The sequence below is a fragment of the Stigmatopora nigra genome, chromosome 23 (genome assembly GCF_051989575.1).
Source record: "Stigmatopora nigra isolate UIUO_SnigA chromosome 23, RoL_Snig_1.1, whole genome shotgun sequence".
NCBI lineage: Eukaryota > Metazoa > Chordata > Actinopteri > Syngnathiformes > Syngnathidae > Stigmatopora > Stigmatopora nigra.
Genome location: NC_135530.1, coordinates 6,615,001 through 6,632,011, shown reverse-complemented (window position 1 = coordinate 6,632,011; position 17,011 = coordinate 6,615,001). Strand labels below are relative to the sequence as shown.

The 17,011-nt window shown below is 38.3% G+C and overlaps 1 protein-coding gene across 7 annotated transcripts in view; it reads left to right on the top strand.

Moving 5' to 3' along the window:
• Positions 1-17,011, top strand: part of LOC144181101 (ELKS/Rab6-interacting/CAST family member 1-like) — a 79,544-nt gene that overhangs the window by 46,395 nt on the left and 16,138 nt on the right. For 4 of the 7 annotated variants that reach the window (XM_077709397.1, XM_077709395.1, XM_077709396.1 and 1 more), the window contains 2 exons: positions 11,483-11,630; positions 15,902-16,009. In XM_077709397.1, the coding sequence (XP_077565523.1) occupies positions 11,483-11,630; positions 15,902-16,009 (256 nt within the window). Of the gene's footprint in view, positions 1-11,482; positions 11,631-15,901; positions 16,010-16,090; positions 16,174-17,011 lie in introns of all 7 variants that reach the window. The other 3 variants (XR_013324612.1, XR_013324611.1, XR_013324610.1) reach the window with 1 other exon arrangement.

The following is a 17,011-nucleotide window of genomic DNA, read 5'->3' as shown; positions in this document are numbered from 1 at the left end:
TACATGGATTGGAACAATAAAGGCAGACTTGGCCTGCCTGCTAAAACACATTGTTGGACCCACTTTTACTGAAACGAGGGAGTTCCCCAGAATAATTTGTTCCCTTTTAAGCCTGCCCGTGTGGCTCTGTGCATGTGCGCATACATATATATGTATATATGGTTATCTGTATATGTATATGTATATATATACATATACATGTGTGTATATATGTATATATATACATATACATGTGTGTATATATGTATATATATACATATGCATGTGTGTGTATATATATATAGATATTACATATATATGTGTGTGTGTGTGTGTAAATGTGTATGTGTGTTTGTTTATGTGTGTGTGCACCTGTGTATGTGTGTGCACATGTGTATGTGTATATGTGTGTGTGTGTAAATGTGTATGTGTGTGTGTGTTTATGTGTGTGTGCACATGTGTATGTGTATATGTGTGTGTGTAAATGTGTATGTGTGTGTGTATGTGTGTGTGCACATGTGTATGTGTAGTCTGCCCCTTTGTTTTATCCCCATTAGGCATGCAAGCATTAAAAACAAACCTGGTTTTTATTGGTGTCTCTAATGCGCATTTAGAGGCTATGGCAAACTGTGTGAGATGCTAATAAAACACATGAAATATTAAAAAGAGAGACAAAGCCTACATGAATACTTATATTGTCGTTTAGAAAAGAAGTTGATTTACTTATTAGTGCGGTCAATTAAAAAGGCTTTTTACTGCACTTTAGTTCCTTGAGATGTGGCTCGGTCCCGTGACACAAAAGACAAAGTAGGTTTTTCCAATAGATTTTTTTAACACCAAAAAATAGCATCGCAGTTAAATAAATTGTTGAGAATGAAGAGATTTTAAGGGATGTCAGAACAACTCAAGTGTTTTACTTGTTTTTGTACTCCACCACAATTTACGTACAAGTACTGTATTTTCATGACTATAAGGCGCACCGCATTATAAGGCGCACACTCAATGAATGACATTTTCCCATATATAAGGCGCATTGTATTATAAGGTGCACTGTATTATAAGCCGGACTGTATTATAAGGCGCACTGTCTATTTTGGAGAAAATTTAAGACTTTTAAGTGCACCTTAAAGTCGTGAAAATACGGTAACAATCGATCCCAGCCACGCTACAGAAATCTTATCTCAAAGTTCTGCTCTCATGTCAGAGCACAACAAGTCCAATTTCTTGTGTTGTGAGGAACTCCATTTTCAATTCCTCCAATACGCCTGCGTGCGTTTAACACGCCTGGAAAAAAAAAAGTACAGGCGCTGCCATAACTCTTTGGGCTTTGACATCTGATTTGTTGCCCGATTTAACACCGGTGTAAAGTTTAACGTTTCTGCAAGACGTGATGTACGATCCCAGCCCAGGCTGGGAATATATTAACACTCTGCTCAGGCAGTACATCTGTGACTTTGTGTCTCGCTTTTCATCCAAAGCGCACTCGCCCGAGAAGGCATCGGCGACTCGTAGCTTTCCTAGCCGGGGGGGAAGCGGGAAAACGCGGCGTGAGGATCGTAAAAGCCAAGAAAATGAGCGGTGGAGTGTTTCTTGGCTGCAAAAGCAAAGTGGAGAACGACAGCCGTCCAAAGACAACTGGATCCAGCCAACAAAAACGCCGTCTCCAAATGATATTACCCCCAGCGCCTTGTGTTAATCCGTCACCCCCGAAGGCCGCGCTACATATTCAACCTCGAAGCACTCGGCGAGTTTTTAGTCCCCATTTTAATTTACGGTGAATTGTTTTAGCCATTAAGGAAAGGCGCGGTGAACCTTTTTTACGAGCGTTTAATATCGGCAATTGTTTTCTGAGGCAAGTGCTTGTGAGGCGGAAAAACAGCCAGATGTCAATTTCTGTTTATTTGTGACGTTGTTATGGAGATTATAACGATAAAAACAAGTATTTATCGCCGTGGAGAGTGAAAGGGCGGCGGTTTTGAAGATTTTTCTTGGCCAGTGTGGTCTCCAGGGCTATTCTGAGCGGCAAAAGGTGATAAGTATGTTGTTTTCAAACAAAGGTTGCCATGTTGGCAGCCATTTTGGCTGGAATATTTTGGCTGTTGATGGTGAAAGACGTCCAATCCGTTTTGACTGGGAGGAGCAAATGAATGGCAATCTATGGCAGTTAATATTTTAACAAGGAGGAACACAAGTGGTAGTAGGCTTCGGTGTAAAGTTTCCTGTTTTCGCTGTCTACCAGGTAACGTTGATGCTTCAAGGCTAATGCCGTAAACGTGATTTATCTCCCATCCGCCGTCCCTTCCGCGTGTCGCCCTCCTCTCCATCACTTTTTTTTTTTTTCAGTCCGCCCCCGCTCGCTTCCCACGTTTGGCCGCCCGGCGTTTTTTCTCTGCCATCCCACCTTTTGCATCCTTCTGTCTATGTCATTATCTGCCTTTTGTCAATATGTACTAAACAAAATCAATCATTGCTGTGTGTTTTCATTCACAATTTTTTATTAAGTAGGGGTATCCAGCACCTTGGAAATGTATAGAGGGGAAAAATTGTACATCCAAATGCAATTTTATCTTTCTACACCAAATTTGAATAAACATACAAAACGTCATATAAGATGCTTATATACATATACACATTTTTCATATATCTATACATATACACATATACACATTTTTCATATATATACATATACACATTTTTCTTATATATACATATACACATACACATCTTTCATATATATATACACGTATACACATTTTTCACATATATATATATATATATATATATATATATATATATATATATATATATATATATATATATATATATATATATATATATATATATATCCATATACACATGTACACATTTTTCATATATATACATATACAAATACACATGTACACATTTTCATATATATACATATACAAATACACATGTACACATTTTCATATATATACATATACATATATACATACACATTTTTCATACATATATATGCATATATATGCATACATATACACGTACACATTTTTCATCCATATATATATATATATATATATATATATATATATATATATATATATATATATATATATATATATATATATATATATATATATATATATATATATATATATATATATATATATATATATATATATATATATATATATATATATATATATATATATATATATATATATATATATATATATATATATATATATATATATATATATATATATATATATATATATCCATATATACATGTACACATTTTTCATATATATACATATACAAATACACATGTACACATTTTCATATATATACATATACAAATACACATGTACACATTTTCATATATATACATATACATATATACATACACATTTTTCATACATATATATACATATATATGCATATATATGCATACATATACACGTACACATTTTTCATCCATATATATATATATATATATATATATATATATATATATATATATATATATATATATATATATACACACATATATGCATACATATACATGTCTTTTGTATTACATGTTAATTTGAGTTCCCTTGATTCTCATCTTCTTGACTTTTAATTGGACATCTAATATAAGTACATGTATATAACTAAATATATAGTACTGTATTGTTTGTGTACAATATACCTGAAGATTATTTTGCAAAACTCTTTCACTGGTTCTGACATTTAGACATCAAATTCATTTCAATTGAATTAATTGATCGTGCTTCATGACCTTTGACGACTATAAACGCCCAACCCAGTTTTACCGGAGGCCTGGCAAGAAGTTAAGCCTTGAAAAATAACCACATTTGAAAAGACATCTTTTTTACCCAATTCCGAGCCTCGGAAAAATGACGTGATCGAGACCGATTTCTGATGTCGTGATCTCATCTGGGACATGGCGAGTATTCATGCTGTAGTTCTCTATACGGTGTTAGTTTTGCGCGTGTGCGGTGGAAGTCATACCAACAAAGCGTAAACAGGACTGGCGGCCAAAAGTGGCGCGCTTAAACGGGCTAAAGGCACACGTATGCACGCTTGTACGCATTACGGCAACAAGACAAGAGCTTTGATCCCCTCAGACAGAAATGAGATTATAGTAGAGTGCCAAAGCGAAAGTGCCTGTTTGTGTTTGTTGCGCACAGGCTTGTCGAGAGCTAAGCGCCGATAGAAGGGGCGGTGCCGTTTAGTAGTTTAGTTTTACAAGCTCAAAGCCAGGCTGCCTTCCCCCAATCTCGTACGCTCTACACTTGAGTTTCTTGGCTATTCAGGGTTAGTGGGGGATTTGGTTGGCTGCTCGGACTTTTGGTGGACGGTCTTTTGGTCGCCGGACAAATGGTGACAGAGAGTTTACTGTTGAATCCAACTTTCAAAAATATATCCATGAGAGTGTAATATCTAAGTTAGAGAGTTTAATATCTAGGTACTGTTTAATATCTAAGTATTTAGAGATATTTAGGTATTAAACTCTGTCTCATGAATATAATTTTGATAGCTGGTTTCAACAGTACTTAGAAATTAAACAGTACTTAGATCTTAAAAAGTACTTAGATATTAAACAGTACATAGATATTAAACAGTACTTAGATATTAAACAGTACTTAGATATTAAACAGTACTTAGATGTTTAACAGTACTTAGATGTTAAACAGTACTTAGATATTAAACTTGTCTCTCATGAATCTAATTTTGAGAGCTGGCTTCAACAGTAAACTCCCTGTCACCATTTGACTGGCGACCAAAAGACCGGCGACCAAAAGTCCGGCGACCAAAAGACCGGCAACCAAAAGACCGGCAACCAAAAGACCGGCGACCAAAAGACCGGCGAGCAAAAGACCGGCGACCAAAAGACCGGCGAGCAAAAGACCGGCGACCAAAAGACCGGCGACCAAAAGACCGGCGACCAAAAGACCGGCGACCAAAAGACCGGCGACCAAAAGACCGGCGACCAAAAGACCGGCGACCAAAAGACCGGCGACCAAAAGACCGGCAACCAAAAGACCGGCGACCAAAAGACCGGCGACCAAAAGACCGGCGACCAAAAGACCGGCGACCAAAAGACCAGTGACCAAACGTCCTTTCATGGTCAATTTAGAGTGTCCAATCCGTCTAACATGCATTTCCTTAGAACATAGGAGAAAACGAGAGTACCTGGAGAAAACCCACGTAGAACACACAAACTCCACACAGGATTTCACTCGCCAGGCCGCCCTTATTCATTTATACATTAGGTTATTACCAAACATTTTTGTTGTCTCTTTTAACAATATCAAGGTTATTTTCTTATTAAAACATTAAGCTTTTTTTCCACCAGATTAAGATCTTCTACAAAAAAAAACATCAAAATGTTCTTAGTTTCTTGGTGATGTCTGTCAGGCAGATATGGTCTTCCAAACACAAACATACATTTTATGCTAAATCCTTTCGATCCAAGTTGAGTTTCCGATTGGGTTTAAGTCTTCCATGCATGTTTTCCCAATTTCTTGGGTTCACTATTTCCGAGAAACAAAACAAAACATCATTAAACACATCTGTCGCCATCCATTGATTTCATTCAGCGATGCATTTTGCCACATTTTCTGACCCCATTCCATCTTTCAAGCGTGGTCCCGTCACAAGCGCCAACTCCTGCAAGCCTATCTTAAGTTACGTTACACCTGTCCTTTGAGTCCCAGTGTGCATCTGCATGCACACCAACCAGGGCAGGAAGGAGACAGCATGGTGAACAAAAGGCGGCAGGGAGAGAAAAAAATGAGATGAAAATGGGGGGGAAACGTGTCAAGATCAGATCCTCATTCTGTCATGCCGTGGTTCCTCCCACCCCCGTCCGTCCGTCTCTTGTCTCGTCGCTCTCTCTCTCTCTTTCTCCGTCTCCCCCTCCTTCATGTCTCTTTGATTTGTTTTCCTTCCAAATCCTCCAGGCGCTTTATTCCCTTCCCTGTCAGCGTTGTTGCACACGTGTGAGCGTCCTCGCCGTCTTTTCTTTAAGCTTCTGTGATGTACAGCAGCTCTTTGAGGGAGATTTTCCTCCTTACAAATACAACACTAAGGCTGTCCCCATCACCTATTTTTACCTACTATTCAGAGTCACTTGATTTTGGGGCTCTATATAAAACAAGGAAATATATACAGTCGCCCCTCCAGACACAAGGGCCCCGACATACGAGCAATTTGAGATACGACTCAAATTTCGGCAAATGTTTGAGATACGAGTCAAATTTCGGGCAATTATTTGAGATACGAGTCAAATTTCGGGCAAATATTTGAGATACGAGTCAAATTTCGGGAAAATATTTGAGATACGAGTCAAATTTCGGGAAAATATTTGAGATACGAGTCAAATTTCGGGAAAATATTTGAGATACGAGTCAAATTTCGGGCAAAAATATTTATCTTGAGATATGAGTCAAATTCCGGGCAGTTATTTTTCTTGAGTTACGAGTAAACTTTCGGGCAAATATTTGTTTTGAGATACTAGTCAAATTTTAGGCAAATGTTTATCTTGAAATACGAGTCGAATTTCCGAAAATATTTATCTTGAGATACGAGTCAAATTTTGGGCAGATTTGTCTTGAGATACGAGTCAAATGTTGGGCAGATATTTGTCTTGAGATACGAATAAAAGTTAGAGCAGATATTTGTCTTTCGATACCAGCAAAATTTCGGCCAGATATTTGTCTTGAGATAAGAGTCAAATTCCGGGCAGATATTTATCTTGAGATAGGAGTCAAATTTCGTACAATATTTATCTTGAGATACAGATTACGTTTAAATATCTGATTCACACGCATAAAAAAGAATCCTGTTATAAATTGTATTTTTTTTCAATGGGATTTTCCAGTTTTGTATGTGTTCTCCATTCAGCAAAGTCAGTTTCACTTATAAATATAAATATATAATATAAAATTCTCTGTTTATATACCTTTTTCCTGATGTCGAATGAATATCTCGCTATTATGGACGGCGATAGACGTCCATTGCCGCGGGTTGCTCGGCCTCAACAATTTTGAGCATTTTATAAGTACCATTAAACACCTTTGCATGACGAACACTCACCCGTGGAGCATCCGTAATGGTAATTCCAGACATCCCGCGTCCTTTATAGGTAAAACGATCCCTTTGGCCGTCTTTTAAAAAAGACCTCCAGTGGGAATTTGAAGGATTTTAACGCGCAGCTGTGGTAGAAGTTGATCAGTTTTCCCGATAACTGCATTAAGAGGTTCAAAAAGCGAGAGAAGCAGTAAATGTTTTATTTTTTTTTTCTACCTCCTTTACTCCCCTCGCTGGACTCCGCCTTACTTTATTGACTGCTTTGAAGGCGCACATGTGGCTAAACGGACAAAAGTTTCATGAGACCCGCTCAGATGTGTCATGTGCCCGTGTTGTGCACTCCGTTTGCTTGAAATGCAGTTGCTCTATAATAGCCCACTAGACTTTTTAATCCGGCCTGCCGACATTGTCCAAATAATGTTTTTTTAAATTATTTTTTCCCCAAGATGGCGGCGTCACGCAGAAGCCAGTGGCAGTAGCTCTATCCACTCTTTTTTGTTTTTCGTGCACCAAGTAGGCGTGACCGGACGTTTGGTCGCCGGACGTTTGGTTGCCTGGATGTTTGGTTGCCTGGATGTTTAGTCGCCCTGATAGGTTCATGAATAATTACCCTTCTGACGTAATTATCAATCACTGCAGGCAGACATCTTATTCAATTATTGACATTTAATTAAATAGATTGCATCATGGATAAGGACCTTAAGGGAAGATACAGCAAAGCAACAAGACTTTCCTCTTGTCTTCAAAAGTATCCTCTCGAACAGTAGTTCGCGTACGGCTCTAAGGCCATGAATCAAAACAATTACAAGGTTCAAAAAGAACATCTGTAACTATAATAACAATCACACTATACGAGTGTTATGGAAGTGGCAGATATCCCGAGTCCTTGCTGCCTCCCGATCAACAGCCCTCAGAGCCCGATACTGGGTGAGATGTAGGATAAACAATCCTTGGATAAGAAGTCCACGTGAGAGTGGACCAGACGGCTGTTTATGACCTCAAGCACAATAAGAAGAATGATTTAACAAAGAAATGAATTACTACACATATATGTTTGATCGCCCGGTTGTTTGGTCGCCCGGATGTTTGGTCGCCCGGACGTTTGGTCGACCGGGTAAATATAATTTTGAGAGCTGGTTTCAACAGTGGATATTTAGATATTAAATTCTCTCTCATGAATATAATTATGAGAGCTGACCTCAACAGTAAACTCATGTTGTCAAACGTCCGGCAACCAAACGTCCAGGCGACTAAACGTCCGTCGACCAAATGACCGGCGACAAAACATCCGTCGACCAAATGTCCGAGTAGCAAATTATCTCTAGATATGAGAAAATTGTCTTTTTTGCTGCATCTCTTTCGTGCGTATTATTGACGTTGTTTAATGCAGCAGAGCCTGCAGAACTGATTGTGAAGGCCTTGGGGTAGATTTCCTTTTGGAATTATTTCACAAGTATTCATGGGTAAAATATAATTAACATCAGTCCGTGATTCAGATAGTTATTTATATCACTGCCTAATACTAAGTCCGACTCTAGTAAGACCAATATCCCTTGTAGTACCCTAGTAAGTATTCATGGACAAAATATAATTAACATCAGTCTGATTCAGATATTTCTAGAGAAGGCATTGAAGGCCCTGACGGCATACCACTGCTACATAGTATGAAACAAATCTTCTCATTCCACATGGCCGCTTATATCTCCTACAAGTTCATATGGAAGTCAACTTTTCCTTTTACAGAAAAGTGCTTGTAACACAACTCCTTCAGAACTTTTGAAAGTGTAAATTGTGGCGGAGAGCAAACATGTCACCCAAAACAAAAGGCGCGCTGCTTTATAGCACGCCGTTAGTATACCGACACCGAGAGCGAGAGAATTATTTAGAACAGAACCTCGTGTTTGTCTTAGCGAGACTGGACAACGTCACGGCCAGATGGAAAGCAAAACCGCAGGCCAACACGTGTGCTATCGCCGCCGGATGAAGCGCTCGTACCCGTGCGTACCGTCGCCGTGTTGTGACAGCACGGCGGGAGATAAGGCAGCACGCGAGCAGACCATTAGCTGCTAGCCGTTGCCCATACAGTGCAGCTTTTTAAGTGCCTAAGGGGAGGAGGTCAGGTGCCTGCTGCATTTGTGCGTGTCTGCTTAACATCTGCCTGGTCGCCGCCGCGATGACCTCACGGCAAACGATGGAAAGGACCACTCGTTTCCTTTAGAGGGGCCAATCGGGAATAGGACGCCTTTCCTGCGTGGACCCAGCTCTCAAAAGCAAAGGATCCGTCGAGCACGACCGTAACCCATCCGGGTCCCATCTTTTAAAAAATTGCTGCGGCACAGATGCATGAGGTGGTCGGACGTTTGGTCGCCAGTCTTTTGGTCGCCAGTCTTTTGGTCGCCAGTCCTTTGGTCGCCAGTCTTTTGGTCGCCGGTCTGTTGGTCGCCGGTCAAATGGTGCCAGAGAGTTTACTGTTGAAACCAGCTCTTAAAATTATATAGAGAGAATAATATCTAAGAGAGAGTATAATATCTAAGACAGAGAGAATAATATATAAGTACTGTTTAACTACTGTTGAAACCAGCTCTCAAATTATATTCATGAGAGAGAGTTTAATATCTAAATGTCTACTGTTTCCAACTGTACTTGGATATTCAACAGTACTTAGATATTCAACAGTACTTAGACATGAAACAGTACTTAGATATTAAACATTATTTACATATTAAACAGTACATGATATTAAACAGTACTTAGACATGAAACAGTACTTAGATATTAAACATTACTTACATATTAAACAGTACATGATATTAAACAGTACTTAGATATTAAATAATACCTAGATATGAAACAGTACTTAGATATGAAACAGTACTCAGATATGAAACAGTTCTTAGATATGAAACAGTACTTAGATATGAAACAGTACTTAGATATGAAACAGTACTTAGATATGAAACAGTACTTAGATATGAAACAGTACTTAGATATGAAACAGTACTTAGATATGAAACAGTACTTAGATATTAAACAATATACTTCGATAAGAAACAGTATCTAAGTAATATCTAAGTACTGTTGAATATCCAAGTACTGTTGGAAACCGTAAACATTTAGATCTTAAACTCTCTCTCTCTCGTGAATATAATTTTGAGAGCTGGTTTCAACAGTAAACTTTCAGTCACTGTTTGACCGGCGACCAAACGTCCGGTCACGATGCATGATGGGCCACGGACAGCGTGGTGGATCCAAGAATCTGTGGGTCTTCGCCCAGTAGAAACGTGTAATCTGTCTTCATTCAGACGCTCTCATCGCCGCATTCCATCTCCGCCGCAGCGACGTGCTGGGCCAAAATCGACGAGAAACTAAAAGAAATAGACACGCACATTTGTGGCCGGGGGGAGTCAGGACTGGATTCCTCTAATTGCACGTTGGTGCTTTTAGGTTTTTGTTTTCATACATGCGAATCTTCATGATTTATATGTCGCGTGGCTCAAAAAAAAAAAAAGGAAAGTGCTCATCGGCCTCGTTTGCGTCGATGGTTAAAAATGCCTCCTCTGGATTTTTGGAGCCACTGAAATGGCCGCTAATAGATTTGGAAATGACAAATTACCCTAAAAGTTACATTTATGTGTCACTTTGGAACTTTAGCGCATCGGGCCAAATATAAGACGGTGATTTTTGCATTGAAAAAAGGCTGAAAAAGTATCGATCATCTTAAATTTGGGGTCTAAACATTATGACCATTTACAAAACTAGATATCTTTAAAATGAATGCTGAACACTTGCTCAATGCAGCTATTGCAAATGTGTTGTTTTATCACAGTAGATTAATTAATTTACATTTTATAAACCAGAAGCCATTCATTTACAAATGCGATTTCATTTACAAATTTAAATGTTCAGATATTAAAATCTGATAGACAGTTTTTTCATGATTTGATTTAGGCAAAATAACATGCCTTTTCTCTCCAATACAGTGGTACCTTGAGATACAAGCTTAATTCGTTCCGGGACTGAGCTCTTATGTCGATTTACCCGTAACTCAAATAAACGTTTCCCATAGAAATGAACTAAAAACTAATTAATTCAATCCAACCCTCTGAAAAAAAACACCCAAAACAGTATAATGGGTTGGAAAAACATTTTTATTTGTTCTAATTTGCCATCTATTAACAAAGTAACAAATAACTAGTGGTTTAATTGTACTAAAATATGTTTAATAGTATTATTCTAATCATTTGTTTCCAGTGGACTGTCATTTTTTTCTGTATAAAATAGAATTTGGTGTTCAAAAATTCTTTTTTCAAAGTTGAATCTTGAAAAAGAGGGGGTCATCGAATAATCAGGATCCTCTTATATTTATTTTGTTGTTGTTGTTGTTTTTACAAAAAACTTAACCCGAATGTTTGTTGTCATGCAGACAAGAGGCGCTGCTGGCCGCCATCAGTGAGAAAGACGCCAACATCGCCCTGCTGGAGCTCTCTTCGTCCAAAAAGAAGAAAACCCAGGAAGAGGTCTCTGCCCTCAAGAGGGAGAAGGATGGGCTGGTTCACGAGCTTAAACAGCAGGTAGGATTTCTCCCCGAGAGTTTCAGTCTCGATGGTGCTCGGACGTTTGGTGGCCGGTCTTTTGGTCGCCGATAAAATGGAGAGTTTACTGTTGAAACCAGTTCTCAAATTTATATTCATGAGAGAGAGTTTAATATCCGAGTACTGTTTAATATATAAGTACTGTTGAAACCAGCTCTCAAAATTATACTCATGAGTGAGTTTAATATCTAAGCGAGTGAGTTTAATATCTAAGTACTCTTTATTATCTAAGTACTGTTTAATATCTAAGTACTGTTTAATATCTAAGTACTGTTTATTATCTAAGTATTGTTTAATATCTAAGTACTGTTTAAAATCTAAGTACTGTTGAAACCAGCTCTCAAAATTATATTCATGAGAGAGTTTAATATCTAAGAGAGTTTAACATCTGAGTACTGTTTAATATCTAAGTACTGGTGAAACCAGCTCTCAAAATTATATTCATGAGAGAGAGTTTAATATCTAATAGAGATAGTTTAATATCTAAGAGAGAGTTTAACATCTAATAGAGAGAGTTTCATATCTAAGAGAGAGTTTAATATCTAAGAGAGAGTTAGTTTATTATCTAAGTACTGTTTAATATCTAAGTACTGTTGAAACCAGCTCTCAAAATAATATCTAAGTACTGTTGAAACCAGCTCTCAAAATAATATCTAAGTACTGTTTAATATCTAAGTACTGTTTAATATCTAAGTACTGTTTAATATCTTAGTACATTTGACCGGCGACCAAAAGGGACCAAAAGACCGGAGTCCAAACGTCCGGTCACGGTCTTGACATACGAGACGTCTATTGCCGTCCATGTCGAGAGGGTGAGTGAGTGCGTGCGTACGTACTTGCGACCGACACGGGTAAATTTAGGCCTCGCCGCAAGAACAAATCTCCCATCACGCTTCTACGCCATGTTGATTTATGGCCACGGTTGGCCTGCCCGCGAATACGCACACGCCGGCCGCTCGTCACTCTTCTGCTTACAAAGTTAAACACACGCTGGTAATAAAAGCGGCAAATAAACATGACAAAATGCCTTTGTGGCTTCTCAAAGACACACAGACAGAATTAGCTTCCTCCAGGGTCCAGTGAATTAACCAAAGCTCTGAGGAATGGACGCACGAGGCCATCGCTCACTTGGACAACTGGAACTTTTGACATCCCACGTTGCCGCAATACATATTTGATCTGGTACTTTTCAGTCGGAGAATACCACAAGTATTTTTAATAGGGATCTGAGGTTTAATCTCCAAGTACTGTTTAATGTCTAAGTACTGTTTAATATCTAAGTACTGTTTAATATCTAAGTACTGTTTAATATCTAAGTACTGTTTAATATCTAAGTACTGTTTAATATCTAAGTACTGTTTAATATCTAAGAGAGAGAGTTTAATATCTAAGTACTGTTTAATATCTATCTTTATAAAATCTCACAATTAAATTAATGGGAGAGAGTTTAATATTTAAATATCTAATGTTTTGTACTTGGATATTAAACTCTCTCTTAGATATTAAACTCTCTCTTAGATATTAAACTCTCTCTCATTTGACCGGCAACCAAAAGGGACCAAAAGACCGACGACCAAACGTCCGAGCACCTTCATAGTTGACTCAGGGCGAAAGGCAGACTCCACCCTAAACTGGTCGCCAGTCAGCCGTAGGTACACACAGAAACAGACGCCCATTCGCCCTCAGAATAGGTGAAAAGGTGAAAATGAGGGATACTAGTATAGACAACTGGAAATATAACAGGAGGAAAAAACATAGGGGTGAGCTATCACATGCCCCGAAATGGATTGCAAAGTCTGGCACTGCCACCAAATACGATTCTCTGTACCGCCCCCCCTATGGGCTTCCATTCTCTATTTGACCCTCTTTTTAATTACCAAGAACGCTGACATCAGCTCATTCCCAAAATAATAATCTAATCAAAGGCATTATTTCAATCTTTGGTTTCCTTTTTTGCACCACTTGCCGCCGTACTTGACAACGGCTTGACACAAATGAAGCGAGTTGGGTGGGAATGCTGAGTCATGATTATAGTGATTGGGGGAAAAAATGATTCCATAATGATAAGAAATGGTAGCCGATAGTATTGTATGGCCGCTGGCTTGATCATCGACACAATTGCGGCGAAGATGCTGAGTCAAACTCGGATGTGATGAATGAAAAAGAGATTACCGTATTTTCACGACTATAAGGCACACTTAAAAGTCTTAAATTTTTGCCAAATTAGACAGTGCACCTTATAATCCAGTGCGCCTTATATATGGAAAAAACTGAAAACGAAAAACCACCATTGTCGGATATTGAAAAAACACACGCCTGAACTGAAACAATACTGTTAAATATGCAGATGCCATCTCAGTTTACAACATCTTCCATCATATAGCTCCTCCCCCACTGCAAGATTTTATACAAAAAAATCCAAAACATCAACAATGGCTGGCTCTAGAGGTGACTGTGTAGTGAGTGCTTCATACCTGGAAGTCAATAGCAATTACCGTATTTTCACGACTATAAGACATACTTAAAAGTCTTAAATTTTCCCCAAAATAGACAGTGCGCCCTATAATACAGTGCGACTTATATCTGGAAAAAATGTCATTCATTGAGGGTGCGCCTTATAATGCGGTGCACCTTATAGTCATGAAAATACGGTAAACTTCCGTTTCTACTTGGCGTGCTGAGAAAATGCATCATAGTGATTGGCGTGATGATAAATCTGATGATTTTACGCTTAGCTTTGCAACAGGAGAGGTCAAAAAGGATACAAATTGAAGAAATAGAAATAAATACCGCACTTCCAGAGTAACCTCGGAAGACAGCAAATCATCTTTTCAACATTTTCCTCGCAAATAACGTAGATGATATAGCAATATCTTAGCCGGCCTTGACCGCAAAGGTGTAGAAAAATGGTCAAGGCCATGCACAAGCTACAAATCTTCACCACCTGTTTTTTTCTTTTTGCGCTGTAAAAAGTGGTTCGGTTTTACGACGTCCTTCATTGTCTCCTGTGACCATAAGAAAAAGATTAAAATATTCCCATATCTTCTTTTTAGGTCCATTATTTCAATTTTTTATCCCCTGTGCATATTTGGTACGTTGCCAGATTGACGCAAACTCTTTCTGTGCTTTGTGGCTTGGATTTCAGTCGCTTGTCGTTCCGTTTTACAACTGTCCAGGCGCTTTTTTTTTCCGCATGTGACATGTGGGTGGGAGAAAGAAGGAGGTTGAAGGTGGAGCTGCTAAAAATGGGCTCATACAAACATACACAGTCGGGAATACTGAGGAAGTCTCACATGTGATCCATCATTGAGAGACTGAAAATTAGGATACCACAGAGGGAAAGACAGGCAGCGAGGCGGACCGACTAGACCACGGACACACACACACACACACACACACACACTAATGTTTAGGGTCATGGAAAGATTGAAAATTAGAGATCAAGTGATTGGAAATCATGGATGGGTAACGGGTTAAAAAAAAAAAAACAATAAATGATGGGGAATTTAAAATGTATTCAAACTGGACTGGACGTTTATCGGGTGCTTGGACTTTTGGTCGCCGGTCTTTTGGTCGCCAGTCTTTTGGTCCCCGGTCTTTTGGTGACTGGGAGTTTACTGTTGAAACCAGCTCTCAAAATTATATTCATGAGGGAGTTTAATATCTAAGTACTGTTTAATATCTAAGTACTGTTGAAAAAAAGTAGATATTTGGATCTTAAACTCTCATGAATATAATTTTGTGTGCTGGTTTCAACAGTACTTAGATATTAAACAGTACTTAGATATTAAACCGTACCTAGATATTTAATTTCTCTCTTGGATGTTAAACTCTCTGTCATGAATATAATTTTTTGAGCTGGTTTCAACAGTACTTAGATATTAAACAGTACTTACATATTAAACAGTACTTTCATATTAAACAGTACTTACATATTAAACAGTACTTACATATTAAACAGTACTTACATATTAAACAGTACTTACATATTAAACAGTACTTACATATTAAACAGTATTTAGATATTAAAAAGTACTTAGATATTAAACTCTCTCTCTCATGAATGTAATTTTGAGAGCTGGTTTCAACAGTAAACTCTCTGACACCATTTTACCGGCGACCAAACGTCCGGTCACGACTAGGATAGGCTCATTGATGGAAAATAAAGAGCGAGAAAGCCAATTAGAGGCAGAAATGTAATATGTGTTTAAATGAGCAGGTGAAAACACGTTTTTGTTTTTATCACGCAGACTCAAAATAGGATGAAACTGATGGCGGACAACTACGAGGACGAGCATTTGAAAGCGTCGTTTCCCAACGCCGAGCTGCCCAACAATCACAAGCCCTCGCCAGATCAGGTGAGCCATTTTTTTGTTCACGTGGATGCCGCCGTTTTCCATTCGCACTAACCGACTCTCTCCGGACTCACGCTGCTTCAGGACGATGAGGAGGGCATTTGGGCCTAGCGGCTCCAATATGTCCTCTCCTCCTTTCTCTTTCCCTCGCTATTTTGTACAGAAGGGTGAGCATCCACCACGCCGGCGTCCGCTCGTCATTGTGCCATTCCTTTCCGTCTGTCTCCAATCACTTTTTTTTTAACTCCTCGCATGTTCTTTTACGTTTCCCCGATTTTGTCCGCCGCTCCGCCGTCAATGGTGAATGAGGCCCAATAGTGCCAAATGGAAGCAATGACTAGACTTTAACGTCCAATCACTTGTTTATCCGTCTTCTGCGTTGTCTCGATTGTTTGGTCGCCGGTCTTTTGGTTGCCGGTCAAATGGCGACAGAGTTCACTGTTGAAATTAGCTCTCAAAATTATATTCATGAGAGAGAGATTAATATCTAACAGAGAGAGAGTTTAATATCTAAGAGAGATTGTTTAATATCTAAGAGAGAACGTTTAATATCTGAGTACTGTTTAATATCGAAGTACTGTCTAATATCTAAGTACTGTTTAATATACAAGTACTGTCTAATATCTAAGTACTGTTTAATATACAAGTATGAAAGTACTGTTGAAACTAGCTCTCAAAATTATATTCATGAGAGTTTAATATCTAACAGAGAGAGTTTAATATCTAAGAGAGAGAGTTTTATATCTAAGAGAGAGAGAGAGAGAGTTTAATACCTGAGAGAGAGAGTTTAATTTCTAAGTACTGTTTAATATCCAAGTACTGTTTAATATTTAAGTACTGTCTAATATCTAAGTACTGTTTAATATACAAGTATAAAAGTACTGTTGAAACCAGCTCTCAAAATTATATTCATGAGAGATAGTTTAATTTCTAGATAAGTACTGTTTTCAACAGTACTTAGATATTAAACAGTACTTAGATATTAAACTCTCTCTCATGAATATA